A 17178-nucleotide genomic window follows, 5' to 3' on the forward strand; every position below is an offset into this window, starting at 1 on the left:
ATTGGAGATATTGGAATAAATTTAAACTACCAGGAAACTGGTGTGCCTATATAAAAATACATTTCAAAAGTGCTGACTTCCTGATGTTGTGTTACATTGAGCTAAAGATCATTCAGGCATTCTGAAAGTTGATTTTCCTCCCAGTGTTAGCAGCAGGAGCCCAGGAGCTGGAGTAGAAGACTCTTAATTGCTCCTTGAACTCCCATCAGCTTTTGGTGAGGGAAAGAATAGAAGTGAATCCTGGCCGTTGTCACAGTTTGTTGGAATTTGAGTAAGTGGTGAGCAAAGGGTAATCACTGGGTCAGGGTATAGGGGAAGTCTCCAGTGACTGTGAACCTGTAGCCCAATCACAAGCCAGAGAGAGAGACCATGGAGAGTGGAGCGGGAGCCACCTGATGCCTGTTTGCTTCGAACAGCCCCTTCAGTCTCTGCTGCAGAAACTGTTCACCCATCAGTAACCATCTTTTAGAAATATAGAATGGAAGAGCACAAATGGAGGCTATTTGGCCTGGCCTATCTTTGAAAGAGCTATCCAGTAAGTCTGACTCCTTTGCTTGTTGCCAAATACTCTGCTGACTTTTAAGACAAATGCAGGGAATGCTGGGGGGAACTCCGCATGTCTGGCAGCATCTGGGAGAGAGAAACAGAGTTAATGCTTTGAATCTGTTACGAAGAAGTAGTTCTGAAGGAGAGTCATATCGGTCTTGAAGTGTTAACTCTGTTTTTCTCTCCACAGATATTGCCAGACCTGTTCAGTTTCTCCAGCATTCTCTGTGAATTGGAATTCTCTAGTTAATTCCCAAGCACCAAAAGCCATTGCACATACTAACACAGTAAATGTAATTTCAGTTTCTATACTTCCGGTGTCCAACTGTGACACACGATTTCTGACATCAGCAATATTTTGCTTTTGAGCTGCTGACGTCCTTTTCCATTATCTATGCAAAATCCTTTTGAAAATTACAATTATATCACTTGGAGGCAGTGCATTTCAGATCGTCAGATGGTTGTTTTAAAAAGTGCATTGGTGCCTAGAAATGCACTCCTTACTCTTGTAAATGTTATTAACTTATGGGGTAGGACTTAAATAGCAGATAACAGAAATGTTAGTGTTTAATGCTCCACTTTGCCTGCAGTGTCTCTCTTTCTCTATGCTGATCCTATTAGTTCTGATCATTTATTTGTCTCATTTGTTGGATGATGAATAAAATTTAGTTGAAGTAAGCGAGTTGACTATAAACAAATCACAATTTTGTTCTGACTACTGTTTGATGGGGCTGCCCTTTCTGTCTACAGCCCACAATATTCATGTAGACATAGAAAGTAGGAGGAGGAGTAGCCCTTGGAGTATGCTGCACTATTGAATGTGATCATGGCTGATCATCCAACTCCGTATCCTGTTCCCACTTTACCCCCAAACCATACAATCCCTTTACCCCCAAAAACTATATCTGACCTCTTCTTGAAAACATTCAATGTTTTGGCCTCAACTCCTTTTTGTGACCGAGAATTCCAGAGGCTCACCACTTCTTGGATGAAGAAATTTCTCCTCCTGTCAGTCTTAAATGGCCTACCCTATCCTTAAAATGTGACCCTGGTTCTGGGCTCCCTGATCATTGGCAACATCCTTCCTGTGTTTACCTTGTAGAATTTTATGTTTCTATGAGATTCCCCCTCAATCTTCCAGAGCTCCAGTGAATATAGCCCTAACTGATCCAGTCTCTCTTCATACATCAGCCCGAGTACCCCAGGAATCAGTCTGGTAAATCTTTGTTGCACTTCCTCCGTTACCAGAATATCTTGCCTCATAGGGTGACCAGAACTGCACATAGTACTGCAGGTGAGGTCTCACTAAGGGAAATTCTTGGCTGATCTTCTATATCCCCCCCTTCTATATAAGCTCTAATGTATGAATTCCACATAGGTCTCTTTAGACTGTAACCTTCAGTGGTCCGCTGACTTAAACAGCTGGGGACTGGCAAAGAGAGAGGCCGTGGCTTCTTTGTAGTAAATAAAGAACAAAGAAAATTACAGCACAGGAACAGGCCCTTCGGCTCTCCAAGCCTGCGCCGATCCAGATCCTCTACCTAAACCTGTCGCATATTTTCCAAGGATCTGTATCCCTCTGCTCCCTGCCCATTCATGTATCTGTCTAGATACATCTTAAATGACACTATCGTGCCCGTCTCTACCACCTCCGCTGGCAACGTGTTCCAGGCACCCACCACCCTCTGCGTAAAGAACTTTCCACGCATATCTCCCTTAAACTTTTCCCCTCTCACCTTGAAATCGTGACCCCTAATAATTGAGTCCCCCACTCTGGGGAAAAAGCTTCTTGCTATCCACCCTGTCTATACCGCTCATGATTTTGTAGACCTCAATGAGGTCCCCCCTCAACCTCCGTCTTTCTAATGTAAATAATCCTAATCTACTCAACCTCTCTTCATAGCTAGCTCCCTCCATACCAGGCAACATCCTGGTGAACCTCCTCTGCACCCTCTCCAAGCATCCACATCCTTTTGGTAATGTGGCGACCAGAACTGTACGCAGTATTCCAAACGTGATCGAACTAAAGTCCTATACAACTGTAACATGACCTGCCAACTCTTGTACTCAATACCCCGTCCGATGAATGAAAGCATGCCGTATGCCTTCCTGACCACTCTATCCACCTGCATTGCCACCTTCAGGGTACAATGGACCTGAACACCCAGATCTCTCTGTGTATCAATTTTCCCCAGGGCTTTTCCATTTACCGTATAGTTTGCTCTTGAATTGGATCTTCCAAGATGCATCACCTCGCATTTGCCTGGATTGAACTCCATCTGCCATTTCTCCACCCAACTCTCCAATCTATCTATATTCTGCTGCATTCTCTGACTGTCCCCTTCACTATCTGCTACTCCTCCAATCTTAGTGTCATCTGCAAACTTGCTAATCAGACCATCTGTACCTTCCTCCAGATCATTTATGTATATCACAAACAACAGTGGTCCCAATACGGATCCCTGTGGAACACCACTGGTCACAGTTCTCCATTTTGAGAAACTCCCTTCCACTACAACCCTCTGTCTCCTGTTGCCCAGCCAGTTCTCTATCCATCTAGCTAGTACACCCCGGACCCCATGCGACTTCACTCTCCCCATCGGCCTACCATGGGGAACCTTATCAAACGCCTTACTGAAGTCCATGTATATGACATCCACAGTCCTTCCCTCATCTATCAACTTTGTCACTTCCTCAAAGAATTCTATCAAGTTGGTAAGACATGACCTTCCCTGCACAAAACCATGCTGCCTATCACTAATAAGCCCATTTTCTTCCAAATGTAAATAGATCCTATCCCTCAGTATCTTCTCCAGCAGCTTCCCCACCACTGACGTCAGGCTCACCGGTCTGTAATTACCTGGATTATCCTTGCTACCCTTCTTAAACAAGGGGACAACATTAGCAATTCTCCAGTCCTCCGGGACCTCACCCGTGCTCAAGGATGCTGCAAAGATATCTGTTAAGGCCCCAGCTATTTCTTCTCTTGCTTCCCTCAGTAACCTGGGATAGATCCCATCCGGACCTGGGGACTTGTCCACCCTAATGCCTTTTAGAATACCCAACACTCTTTCCCCCCCCCGCCCCATGCCGACTTGACTTAGAGTAATCAAACATCTATCCCTAACCTCAACACCAGTCATGTCCCTCAAATACCGATGCCAAGTACTCATTAAGAATCTCACTCATTTTCTCTGACTCCTTGCATAACTTCCCTCCTTTGTCCTTGAGTGGGCCAACCCTTTCTCTAGTTACCCTCTTGCTCCTTTTGTGTGAATAAAAGGCTTTGGGATTTTCCTTAACCCTGTTTGCTAAAGATATTTCATGATCCCTTTCAGCCCTCTTAATTCCTCATTTCAGATTGGTCCTACTTTCCCGATATTCTTCCAAAGCTTCGTCTGTTTTCAGTCGCCTAGACCTTATGTATGCTTCCTTTTTCCTCTTTGCTAGTCTCACAATTTCACCTGTCATCCATGGTTCCCTAATCTTGCCCTTTCTATCCCTCATTTTCACAGGGACATGTCTGTCCTGAACTCTAATTAACCTCTCTTTAAAAGCCTCCCACATATCATATGTGGATTTACCCTCAAACAGCTGCTCCCAATCCATATTCCCCAGCTCCTGCCGAATTTTGCTATAGTTGGCCTTCCCCCAATTCAGCACTGTTCCTTTAGGACCAGTCTCGTCTTTGTCCATCAGTATTCTAAAACTTACGGAATTGTGATCACTATTCCCAAAGTAATCCTCTACTGAAACTTCAGCCACCTGGCCGGGCTCATTCCCCAACACCAGGTCCAGTATGGCCCCTTCCCGAGTTGGACTATTTACATACTGCTCTAGAAAACCCTCCTGCATGTTCCTTACAAATTCTGCTCCATCGAAACCCCTAACACTAAGTGGATCCCAGTCAATGTTGGGAAAATTAAAATCTCCCATCACCACCACCCTGTTGCTCCTACAAATTTCCATAATCTGTCTACATATTTGTACCTCTATCTCACGCTCGCTGTTGGGAGGCCTGTAGTGAAGCCCCAACATTGTTATCGCAGCCTTCCTATTTCTGAGCTCTGCCCATATTGCCTCACTGCTCGAGTCCTCCATAGTGCCCTCCTTCAGCACAGCTGTGATATCCTCTTTGACCAGTAATGCAACTCCACCCTTTTTACCTCCCTCTCTATCCCGCCTGAAGCATCTATATCCTGGGATATTTAGTTGCCAATCTTGCCCTTCCCTCAACCAAGTCTCGGTAATAGCAATAACATCATACTCCCAGGTACTAATCCAAGCCCTAAGTTCATCTGCCTTACCTACTACACTTCTCGCATTAAAACAAGTGCACCTCAGACCACCTGTCCCTTTGCGTACATCATCTGCTCTCTGCCTCCTCTTCCCCTTAGTCACACTGACTTCATTATCTAGTTCGTTACAGGCTTTAGTTAACTACCTCCTTACCGTCCACTAACCTCCTCATTTGGTTCCCATCCCCCTGCCACATGAGTTTAAACCCTCCCCAACAGCGTTAGCAAAAGCACCCCCTAGGACATTGGTTCCAGCCCTGCCCAGGTGTAGACTGTCTGATTTGTAATAGTCCCACCTCCCCCAGAACCAGTCCCAATGTCCCAAAAATCTGAACCCCTCCCTCCTGCACCATCTCTCAAGCCAATCATTTATCTGCCTATTCTTTCAATTCTACTCTGACTAGCACGTGGCACTGGTAGCGATCCTGAGATTACTACCTCTGAGGTCCTACTTTTTAACTTGGCTCCTAACTCCCTAAATTCTGCTTGCAGGACCTCATCCCGTTTATTACCTATATCATTGGTGCCTATATGCACCCCGACAGCTGGCTGTTCACCCTCCCCCTTCAGAATGTCCTGCAGTCGATCTGAGACATCCCTGACCCATGCACCTGGGAGGCACATACCATTTGGGAGTCTCCTTTTCGGCCACAGAACCGCCTATCTACTCCCCTTACAATCGAATCCCCTATGACTATAGCCCTTCCACTCTTTTTCCCGCCCTTCTGTACAGCAGAGCCAGCCACGGTGCCTGTAAATGGCCTCTATTTTCTTTTTCAGCTTGCATCGTTAAGGTGGGTGGGAGGAGCTATGCTCAGGTGTACAATGCATCTTCCAAATGCAACAAAGCTCCAGGGCTGAGGGGCTCAGGTAGTTTAAGAGCATGATGGTTCAGGTTTGCTGGAATTGAGCTACTCTCTGGCTGTGAAATCACTGCCTTATGGATTGGGTGTGGGTCTCTATCCATCCTTCCTGTTAGCTGATTCGAGTCCATTAAGCTTACCTGTTTCTTGCATTTTTACTGGTTTGCAATTTTCCCCAAGAACCAGTTAATGTAACCCACAGATTTTTATTTTTACTGTAATTTGATCAGAGATCAAGCTGTTGACTAAATTCTTTCTGCACTACCTAGGAGAATGGAGCAAGTAACATCCTTCGAGACATTGCCAGAGCCAGGGAGAATATCCAGAAGTCACTGGCAGGAGTGAGTACCCGCTCCTCGTAGCTGGCCGCAGACTTGAGATGCCCATTTAGTTGTATATAAAGAATTTCCCAAAAATGACAGTAAATTGTTTTTGCTATCAGAAAGCTAGGCAATGGTTTTAATTGTTTTTGCACCGCATTTTTTTTTAAATTGTCTGCACAAGTTGGTAGTATTTTTCACATCATGACTAAGAATTGTATTGAGTATTTTAACAAAAAGTAACTTTCTTAAATATGAGACATGGTAATAAAGCAGCATCATTTAACTAAATGGCTAATTACCAAAACTAACCCCCAGTTAAGATTAAATGAAACTGTAGGATTGACTCAAGTAATTATAAACAAGGTCATATTAATCTTCACACAATTCATTAAATTTCTGGTACAAGAAATGGCAGAAGATAGACCATTCGTCCCTTTGAGCCCAGTGGTAGCTAATTACTATATTGTTGGAAAAATGCTGCCATCATTATCATGTGTAACTTTCCAACTGAATAATAGTATAAAACGGGCAGTGTGCTTTTGATTCTCTTCTCTGTAACCAAGGGCAATGTCTGTTGCATCTGATCCTTGCTGTGGGTGGAGGGAGGCTGGTGATGTGATTCTTGGAAGGGACCAGACCTGGATTCCACAGGAGATTTATGAGCCCCTGAGCCTGTTCTGTCACTGAGTGAGCTCTGACGTGCAATAAAATTCCATGTACCCAACTGTGTCCCCAAATACCTTAATCTCATATCATAGAATAAAATCATAGAATGTTACAGTACTGAAGGAGGCTATTCAACCGATCGTCTCTGTACTGGCTCCCAAAAGAGCTACCTGGCTAGTCCCATTCTCCAGCCCTAACTTTGTAACCCTCTAAATTCATCACTTTCAAATATATATCGAGCTCGCTTTTGAAACCTTCTGTGGAATTCGCCTCTATCACTCTCCCTGGCAGCGCATTCCAAATCCTGACAACTCTCTGACGAAAGAGGTTTCTCCTTATCTCGCTCCCAGCTCTGTTGCTGACAATCTTGAAGTTGTGACCCGTAGTTACTCACATGCCAACTTGTGGGTACAGAATATCCTTCTTTACCCATTGGTTAACAGATTGATCTATTGACCCAGAGTCAGATGCTGTTTGTGAACAACATTTCCAAAATTCTGCCACCCTTTGAATGAGTGTTTCTTAATTTCACTACCAGAAGGTCCGACTCTAATTTTTAGGCCATATTCCCTCATTCTAAGCTCTGCAAAGAGCAGGACCCTAGCTGTTCCACTTAGTATCTTGGAAAATTATTAAATCACCCATAATCCTTTAACTCCCTCTAACAGCCATAGTTTGTGTAATTGTTTGGCGTGGATGGTGGGGGGAATGGAGGGAGAGAAGAGTCAGCCTTGTTTATTCCAAACTTTGTGTGCGTGTCAATTTGAATTGTTATTAACTCTGAATTCCAGAAGGAGGAATTGGATCTAGTTAGTATATAGAATTAGGTGTCTCTCTCTTTCTCATTGTGGCAGTTAGCGTGATCTACACCTTGCACTATTTGATATTCCTCTGGACTGTACTGAACTGAGGGCTTGGGCAGAGTTTCCCGATGATCTGAATGAGATACTCATCTGTTGCACATGTACGTTTTAATTTTTCCAGATGCAGCTGAGAAAACACCAGATGTTAGATGGTTTAACTTACTGTACATTGAACATCCAGTGCAATGTTCTCATGACAATTTTAATTAAATCAATGCACCTAATCTCTCAAAAATGATGTGCACAATACATGATGCCACTACAAAGATTATTTGTAAGAATAAAATACAAAACATTTTTACATTTGGATTGATCCTTGGCAAGACTACATCTGGAGTACTGTATGTAATTCTGATTGCCTTATTGCAAATACATATAGAAGCAGCAGACGGTCTTTTAAAAACTTTTCAGAGTGGGGTGTTGGAGGTCTTTTAAAAATTCTGCAAGGTTTTGATTGAGTGGATAACAGGGAGAATGTTTTCTCTTTGGAAGAACAGTGTGCCTAAGGGCTATCAATATAATATAGTCACCAAGAAATCTAATAGAGAATTTCAGAGAAACCGTCTTACGCTGAGAGTGGTCAGAATATAGAACTCAGTACCACGGAGTGTAGTTGGGGATCGGTGGGGGCAGATGAGGATGTGAAGGAGTAGGGAATAGGGCTAAGGAAAGTTAATAGGTTTCAAGTGGAGCATAAGTGGCCTGTTAGGCTAAATGGTCTGTTTCTGTGTTGTGTATCCCATGTAAAGAGATCAGCCCCTGTACCTTCTGCCTTTTCATGTATTCTACAGTTGAACCATGATGGTCTACATTATTCTTGGCCCTGTGAGAAAGGGATTTGAACCTTCCTAAACAATAGTTACACAGAATGTTTTCGCTATAGAGCCAACTGGATGGCTTAATATTTCCAGACAATGAGAAGATATCTCATCCGCATCTTAAATAGCTTCCATCTCAGTCAGTCCTTTGCTAAAACACGTAGTTTTTCTAAAATGAAATATTTTATTCTCTTCCACCTACCCCCTCCCAATTATTTCTGTGCATGTTTGTGTTAGAATTCTATTTGGGAGAGGGATTTCCGTCATCTGACCACACTGACTTCATGTCTGAGTAACTATTCACACTCCGATCAGGCATATCCCCACCTCCATGGATCGTTCAGCTGATGTTGGCGATTTGAATACTTTCCTGTAATTAATCAGGAAATGTATTTTGTAAATAAATTGATGTGAAAATAACTGCTTCAACTTGACATTCTGAAGCACAATAAAACAGTGAGAATGAGAACTGCCCCATTAAGATCCAGTGGAAACTTTGGTGCCTGTTTAAGGAGGGGGCTTTTCTTGATTTAAAAAAAAAAGACCATCTTCCATGAAATAATAGAGAATCAAAGTGCACTGAAGGGAGTAAATGAAATCCACTCCCAGATCAGGCTTTTAAAAACTCACTGAATTGACATCAAGGTTTGTGTTACAATTAACTGGGCATCACACTGTTAAACTGGACCATATTGTTTGAGCAAATTCATGAAAACAGATCAAAAAGAACAAAGAAAATAATAAAGCTGATTTGGATTCCTGTATTACAGTGCTAAGTTAGTGCCAGATGAGTCTGTGTTTTATAGACTGTGTGGAGGCAAAGTAGGTGCCTTATGGCAGTGTTGTGAGACTACCACAGTACAGTGTATGAACGTGTTTCCATGATCAGATCCAATCCGCTTGGGAGGCCAATGATAATCCCAAAGAAACCGTCCAGGATAACATCGATCCCACTTCAAGCCACGTGAGATTCCATGACAACAAGCGTAGATTCTGGGTGGCATGCTGACCTCTCCCAGTACATCACTAACTTCACCACTAATACCCATTACTTGTACTGCTGTTTGTAAACTACTAAATTACACAGCCTTACATTTTGGAGTGAATTGTGTTGACCTGTGCATTGTATTTTTATCTTGAGTCTTTAGTCCTATAAGCAAAGACAAGACTATGTCCGTCTATTTTTCCGCTCTACTGTTATCGCAATCCATCCTTTTCTGTCTGTCTGTGTGTGCGCGCGCACGCTTTGGGGTGTTGATCTCTTTTATGTTGAACTGTAATTAACACGAGTGTTAAAGTAGTGACCGCTGAATCATTGCATCTTTTCACCTTCACGAGCTTCTGTGTTACACACAGCCCCATGGACACCCACGCTTACTCACCGGAAAGGGCCGTACTGTGTGATTGTTCCTGAGTTGTGTTTCTAGTTTTTATAGCTGCATGGGAATGGAAACAAAGAGTTTTACTCATGTCTGCTCACAGGGCACTAAAGCTCTTTTGTTTGTTTTTGTTTCCTGAAAAGAATGTCTTGCTTGTAAATCATCAGAATGTAAGTACAGTGTTGCAGCTTTTTTGATGTGGGGGGGCCTCATGTGGAGAGTCCTTTGTCCTCCCATCTGTGTGATTCTTCAAATTTGCCTTTTATTTATTAATATAAAATACGGCTTCTTCACATCAGCTACAGGCAGAGCCAAGCCATGCATTCATCATTTGTCTGGTGTGTGTCCTGCTAGGGGAAGCATTTAAATGCCCAGGTTCAGTTTTTTCCATTCACTATTCCCTGTCTCTGAGCAGGCTTTTGGTAAGGGTGCTGCCTAATTTCGTGGTAAGCCCTATCGGAGTGAGTCTGCAAGTTGGCCTGTAACAGTTTGTGATTGCTGTCTGCCAGCGTCATTTCGTTCACAACTTGACCTTCTGTATTCAAAGGAATTCAAATCTGGTCTGTCCTTTACCCACATAGAGCCTGAGCATGCTGATGAGTCTGTGCTATCCCAACTCCAGGGCCAAAAGAACTTTCACAAGGCATAGTGCACAGAATTGAACGTGCTGTCCCAGGTGGAGTTTGCAACATCCTGCTTGTTACTGTGCAGAATGCCTTGGAAATCACCCATATATCCTCAACTTTTCCATACAGTGCAATGTGCTGTTGTGTTTGTAAGCTGTGATGCCAACATGGTGAACGGACGTGTGGGTTTCTGCACTGAGGCTCTGCTTCCCCCAAAAATGACAGTACTTTCTCACCTGTGTCCGTTTCCCTGTTCCCGGTGCTTACTCCGAGTGGGCTCTCTATTCCCAACGACAGGAATGTGAATGCACGTACAGTCCACTGATCAGTCATGGGAATGAGTGAAGTATCTGCCCTGACCCTAAGCATTGGTGCAAAGTCCATTTAGTCTGGTTGGTATGTAATTGAATACTGATCTCAGGAGACTGTCAGATCTGTAACAAAACGGTGGCATGGAGACAAACTTCACGGCTCTTTCTAACCCAGAGGGAAAAGCCCCTGATGCACAGAGCATTGAATTGGCTTTCTATTTCATTGAAAAACATTGTCTTTATCAGTTATCTCTTAAGAAATTACATTGTCAAGTGCATGAATCAACAAATGTGTGGGCATTTCTGGGTTTCCTTTCTTTGCCTGCCCTTAGTGTGTGTGTGTGTGTGTGTGTGTGTGTGTGTGTGTGAGAGAGAGCGAGTGCTTACTGTTCATTTCCAGGGGAGTCCCAGTTTCTCTTTCTGTTGCACCCATTTGGTAAGAGTCTGATGTTGCAGTTTATCGTTGTCCAGAATGCCTACTGCCCCTCTATCTCTTGCCAAATGGGGAGCAGGGGATGGAGGAAGAATGAGCTCACTCTTTGCTGTTTGGACATGTGCACGCTTTCTCTCTTTCTATAAGGCTAATTCCTGTGTGCTCTATCCTCAGAGTGCTGTGCAATGTTCAGATATTGAGATGTGTGCCCGGGTCATCAACCTAGAGAAAGAGAATCAGAGCTTACACCAGGGTAAGTGGGAGTTTTTTTCATGAGTTTGTCAGTTTGGTCAGTGTGCCTTGACTGTAAAAGGGGAAGGGGGTGATGTGGACGGATGTCACTTCTATCTGAGACGTGAGCTGCTTGCATTGTTTTAGTGATTCAGCCACACATTCTTGCATTGGCCAGAACTTTGGGGGCAATCTGCTTGCTGCTCTTCAAGCTGTGCCTTGGGATTTGTTGTGGAATAATTGAGATGTTAATTTGAAGGTTTCCATCTTTTGGGGAAAGACGTGGCACCAAGAGTGGTACCTCCTGGGAGCTAGTGAAGTTCTCCTGTGAGCCATAGATCACTGTGACTTGGAACTAAATCTCTGTTCCTTCACTGTCACTAGGTCAATTGTTTTTTATCTCATGGGACGTGGGCGTCACTGGCCGGACCGGCATTTATTGCCCATCCATAGTTGCCCTTGAGAAGGTGATGGTGAACTGCTTCTCGAACTGCTCAGGTCATGCTGAGTCGCTGCAGTCCATCCGAGAGCTCTGTTCAGAATTGAGTTCTGATGAAGTCATGCTGGTCTCAAAGGGTTTATCTGTTTCTCTCTGTCAGACCTGCTGAGTTTCTCCAGCATTTCCTGGGCTTGTTTCAGATTTCCAGCATCTGCAATAGATTGCTTTTTACCTGGGATTGTTTTATGATCAGAGGTTGAGCAACTTGGGCATATATTCTCATGTTTAGAAAGGGAGAAGTTTATTCTACTTCATTTGTTCTTCAGTATAATAGAAACTCGAGCAGATCATCCATGTAGCTCCATTTTTACTGCTTTCATTATCTGTCTGAATTCTCACTGGACTAGGCCCTATAGCCAAATGTCTGCCTGCTAACCATAGTCACCTCCTGAAAAGCATCCACTTCATGGCCCAAGAAAGTTTGAAATAAGTTTGTTTGGTACTTAGTCTCCACTGCTGTGGTCCATGATGTAACCTTTACTTCACACAAGACCATAACAAATACATTTTCAAAAACCCACCAATTTACTATACTCACTGAGGAGGAACAGGGTTGCTCTGGATAGTGAGAGGTGCAGTGCTTCCTGTGTGTGTGTTGCGTTTGATGCATTTCCTGTTCACCCCTTGTTAGTGGTGGAAGACCTGCGGTTGGCAATGTCGAAGCTGGAAGCCCGTGTATCCACATTGGAGAAGTCTTTGGTCAGCGCACAGCCTGCAATCTGCCCACAAGCCCAACACAATGAGGTAAGACGCCTTCTCACCTTCTCCTCTTCCGACCCTCTTCTCTCACTTTGTCTCTGTCTGTGTGTGCATCCCTCTCTCTCTTCCCCCTGCCCCAGAACGTGAGCTGGACCCAATGTAGGAGAATGGATTCAGTACCTTGCCTCACAGCCTAAATGTCAGTGTGCTGTTCTATCATGATGGGCATTGTGCAGGGTTGGGTCTGACTTCGTCCACATTGCCCCCGGATTGAGTTGCACATGGTGAATTTATGCACAGAACCTTCAGGAAAACTGGGGCTAACTCATTGCCCCAGGGTTCCCTTTCCACAAAATTCCATTGTCCTCCAGGGATTGTGAATGAATTAGGGGAGAGTGAGGCTCAAATTAGCAATTAGGAGAGTGGACCTTTAATTGGGGGAATTGGGGTGCCAGGACAGTGACTTATAAATGGGGAGATTAGCACAGGGAGCCATTTAGTGAGGGATAAGGGGAGGCGAACAGTCAATGGGGAAACATTTAGTAAATAAACTGGGATTACTGTAGCTGCAGGCCCGTACAGCATGTTAATGTAATCCTACAGCTCCAGAGTTGTTGGCTGCAGACACCCTGATTTAGGCTGACACTGTTACTGAGGGCGTGCTACACTGTCAGATCCCCTGTTTCCAGGTGAGATGTTAACCCCGGCCATCAGTTCTCTGGAATGGATATAAAAAGTTCAGCAATCCCATGTCACAGTTTGAAGCTTGCTCTCTAACTCTCACTGTCTTCTCCCCCAACCCTTGTTATTGTCATGGTATCTCCTCCTCCCTCCTTCATCCTCCCTCTCTCCCTCTATCTATCTTTCTCTCTCTCTTTTTCCCCAACCCCACCCCATAACTTGTGGTTGCTGCCTCTAATTGACCACTTTACTGGTTTTGTCTCGGCCGGGGAGGTTGGTAGATTTTCTCTTGCCTTGCTACACACTGATTTTTATCTATAAACCTATTGCTGTCCTCTTGTATGTATAGCCCAGCACAACAAATGTTGAGGCTAAGAAGAATGAAGATGATGACGATGATGATGACGACGACATTGATCTCTTTGGAAGCAGCGATGAAGACGAGAAGGCAGAAAAAGATAGGGTCCGTGAGGAACGCTTACGTCAGTACGCAGAGAGGAAATCCAAGAAACCTGCCCTCATTGCCAAGTCCTCCATCCTCTTGGATGTGAAACCAGTAAGTGATGCTCCCTTCAGCCAATCCACCAAACCCCCTCTCTGTCTCTCACACACGCATGCACACACAGTACACTTCATCCCACAACTTTTCCAACAAGCTGACATAGTGTACGCAAAGAGTGCATGTTTCACTAACCAGGGAGAAACCAATTGAAGAAAATTGACAAAAGAACCAGAGGCAGAATGAGTATAACAATAAACACAGAACTGTGGACATGGGAAATCTGAAACAAAAACAATGCTGGAGAAACAGCAGGTCTGGCAGTTCTAACAGAAGGTTACTGGACTTTGCACTGCAAGTTGTTGTGATGTGGATTGAAAATAGATTGATTAATAATGCCCAGAACACATACAATATGATCTCTCCATGCAAAGGAGAACAGTGCAGAAGGACAGGACTAATTGGGAAACACTTGCTGGCTAAGGCACGTTCCTAAATGCCTTCCTTCTGTGTTGTCAGGTTCTGTCAAACCAAGACTTGAACCTGTAAAAACTTTGTCAGAATTGTTGCAGGTGAGAAGAAGGCCACCAGTTCTCCCAGTGGGCCGTTCATTTAATATCACTCCTCTGTCTTCTCCCCATAACCCTGTACATTCTTCCTTTAACCTTCACTTTTGAATATCACTATTAAAGCTGTCCCTAGCAGTGCATTCCAGACCCTAACCACTCACTGCATGGAAAGCATTTCTCGTGTTGCTATTGCTTCTTTTGCCAGTTACCTACAATTTGTGCCTGCTTGTCTGTTCCTCTTCATATGAGTGGGAATAGTTTCTCCCTACCCACTCTGTATAATTTTACAAAGAAAGCACCCTGTATGGTCTTGTACTTCTCCCAGCACTGTACTGTTCACTGCAATTTAATTGAGTGAACAGTTAATGCTGCGAATAAAAATGAAGCTGTGGTTGTTGAGCAGTGACATCCTGGAGTGGGGCTGAGGGGGACTCTTCACATTATTCTGATATCAAGCCGTACATTTGCAACACAGAGCTCTCGGCTTTCACCACCACCTGCTCCTTTTCTCCCGCTTACTGCATCCTTATTGCAGTTGTAAACATTTCAGAGTCGAATCGTCTGCATATTTCCACCCGGAAACATGGAATTCCCTTCATCAGAATGCCATTGGTCATTTAATCTCCACCCCTGAATCTTATCTTGACCCAGTTTCACCAGCTCCCATTCCCCAGAAACAGAAACATGATTTACCAATACGTACACTGTTCAATATATAATCCCATAAATTAAACCAGGAGCAGCAGGCAGGTCAGTTTCTGGTGTTTCAGTGCTGATTTTTTTTCCTAGCCTTTTAAATCCTTACTAAGGTCTGTCTTGTAACTTCTGTTGATTTAAAAGCGTTTCTTAATAGTCAGGATTAGTCCCAATATTGTTAAAAGCTTTCACAAAACCATGGTATGAATTTCTAATTTAAATTTGGATATGTGATGCGATCCTAAGGCATTTCCTGGACCCTGATTGTGTTTTCTAAATTACAGTCTACATTAATGATATCGGCCAGAAATCTGAATGCACAGTTGAGCTTAACTTCCCAGTTACAGCCCATACAGGAAATCCAACTCTTACCTCGACTGAAATTTTGTTTATGGTGGCAGGTGAAAATTGTCAACAACTTTCAATCAGAATGGGCAGGTGTTCCCTGCAGAAGGCAGATCGCTGACACTAGCGAGGTCTGGTGCATGAACTAAGATGTAGACACATTCAGGCTGAACAGCGGTTTTGGTCAGTCCGTGTTGTTTGTGTGGAAATGGGGTTTGACGTGTCACCCTAGTGAGATGCGGGCCTGTTTTATGCAGTGGGATGACGAGACGGACATGGTGAAGCTGGAGGAGAGTGTGCGGACCGTCCAGATGGACGGCTTGGTGTGGGGAGCCTCCAAACTCGTCCCGGTTGGGTATGGGATCAAGAAGCTCCAGATCCAGTGTGTGGTGGAGGATGACAAGGTCGGCACGGATCAGCTGGAGGAAGAAATCACCAAGTTTGAGGATTATGTGAGTATTGAACTGTAAAGCTGGCTGTCGTAGGGTCTGAGGGAGCTCAGCTGGGCCAGTTAGAATTGCAAAGGCAGAAGAGAGTGTCTCCCTCGCATGTTCTCCAAACTAGGGCATAAATCAGCTATTTCTTCTTCTTCCTTGGGCCAAGATTCCAGAATTTATTCCCTAATGGCCTGGTGAGAATAACTGCATTGCACAGATCACAGTGGCTTAAGCAGCAAGTCATCACCACCTTAGGGACACCAGAGATGGGCAGTTAATGCTAGCCTTGCCTCAACGCCAGAGCCTCTGGTGGGAGTGTGAATGTCTCAAAGGGTCTCAGTATTAGATCCACTCAGCTGTGGTATGTCTATGAACACGCAACATCTCCCATCCTCCAGGGAGATGCAGCCCAGCCGTGGCCTTTCTTCTGGACTCCATGCTGATAGAACGCTCTTGTTCCCCATTATTATGCTCCAGCTTCTGACATTTGCGTTATAAGTCCATTCTGGACTGTGCATCTGCAGGTTTTTACCCCAGTAACCTGGTGGTAAACTTGGTGATCGCTGGCTCTTCTAATCACAACTTTTCTTCCTTCTTTTTCAGGTGCAAAGCGTTGATATTGCTGCTTTTAACAAGATCTGAAGATGCTGAATCTTTCCAAATTTACTGAGGAATAAAGGATTGAGTTATCTGTCCTGCCGTGTCCGTGTCGCAGTTTCAGGAGGTGGAACGCTTGTCCTTTTACCCCCTCTCACTGTCCAAGGTCACAGACACTCCTTCCAGCTGAAGCTGTGAGTTACTTGTGCTACTTTCAGCCTGGTCTGTTGTGTTCATGGTCCACCATGCCATCCCCCCATGTTGGAGAGAGCAAACGGACTGGGAGACCACTTTGCCCACTCCACAAGCATGACCATGACCTCCTGGTCGCTTGCTGTTTCAATACTCTGTCTTGTCTCGTGCTCACATTTCTATCCTGGGTCTGCTGCAATGTTCCTGTAAAGCCAGGCACAGGCTGGAGGAACAGCAGCTCACCTTCCAGTGAGGGCATTTCACAACCTCCAGAGTGCAACATTGAGTGCAGCAACTTCAGGCCATGTCCATCACTCTAATTTTCTTTTCCTAAGTGCCAGTCTGTATCTTCTTCTGCAAAATATTTCCTCCTGGTCAGGGATTCTGGAACCAAGAGGCATAATTTTAAAATAACGGGGAAAATGTCACTTAGGATCAAGATGAGAATTACCTTTAGTCAGAACAATGTGAATCATTGAAATTTCCTGTCCCAGAAGAGTAAGGGATAGATTGCTTCACTGGCGTATATGGTTAATGGGTTAGTCATAGAATCCCTACAGTGTTGAAGCAGATCATTCGGCTCACTGAGTCTACACCAACCCTCCAA

General features: G+C 44.3%; 2 protein-coding genes across 4 annotated transcripts in view; both read left to right on the plus strand.

Moving 5' to 3' along the window:
- eef1db (eukaryotic translation elongation factor 1 delta b (guanine nucleotide exchange protein)) overlaps positions 1 to 16477 on the plus strand; it is a 26974-nt gene extending 10497 nt beyond the window's left edge. Inside the window, exons 3-9 of one of the 3 annotated variants that reach the window (XM_048610860.1) lie at positions 5977 to 6048; positions 9267 to 9341; positions 11301 to 11379; positions 12488 to 12600; positions 13586 to 13792; positions 15603 to 15797; positions 16386 to 16477. In XM_048610860.1, coding sequence (XP_048466817.1) covers positions 5977 to 6048; positions 9267 to 9341; positions 11301 to 11379; positions 12488 to 12600; positions 13586 to 13792; positions 15603 to 15797; positions 16386 to 16424 — 780 coding nt within the window. In that variant the 3' untranslated portion in view covers positions 16425 to 16477. The remainder of the gene's footprint in view (positions 1 to 5976; positions 6049 to 9266; positions 9342 to 11300; positions 11380 to 12487; positions 12601 to 13585; positions 13793 to 15602; positions 15798 to 16385) is intronic. The other 2 variants (XM_048610864.1, XM_048610872.1) reach the window with 2 other exon arrangements.
- Positions 1 to 17178, plus strand: part of naprt (nicotinate phosphoribosyltransferase) — a 113899-nt gene that overhangs the window by 49622 nt on the left and 47099 nt on the right. The window lies entirely within an intron of this gene.

This window comes from Rhincodon typus, chromosome 2 (assembly GCF_021869965.1).
Source record: "Rhincodon typus isolate 14 chromosome 2, sRhiTyp1.1, whole genome shotgun sequence".
NCBI classification, from domain to species: domain Eukaryota; kingdom Metazoa; phylum Chordata; class Chondrichthyes; order Orectolobiformes; family Rhincodontidae; genus Rhincodon; species Rhincodon typus.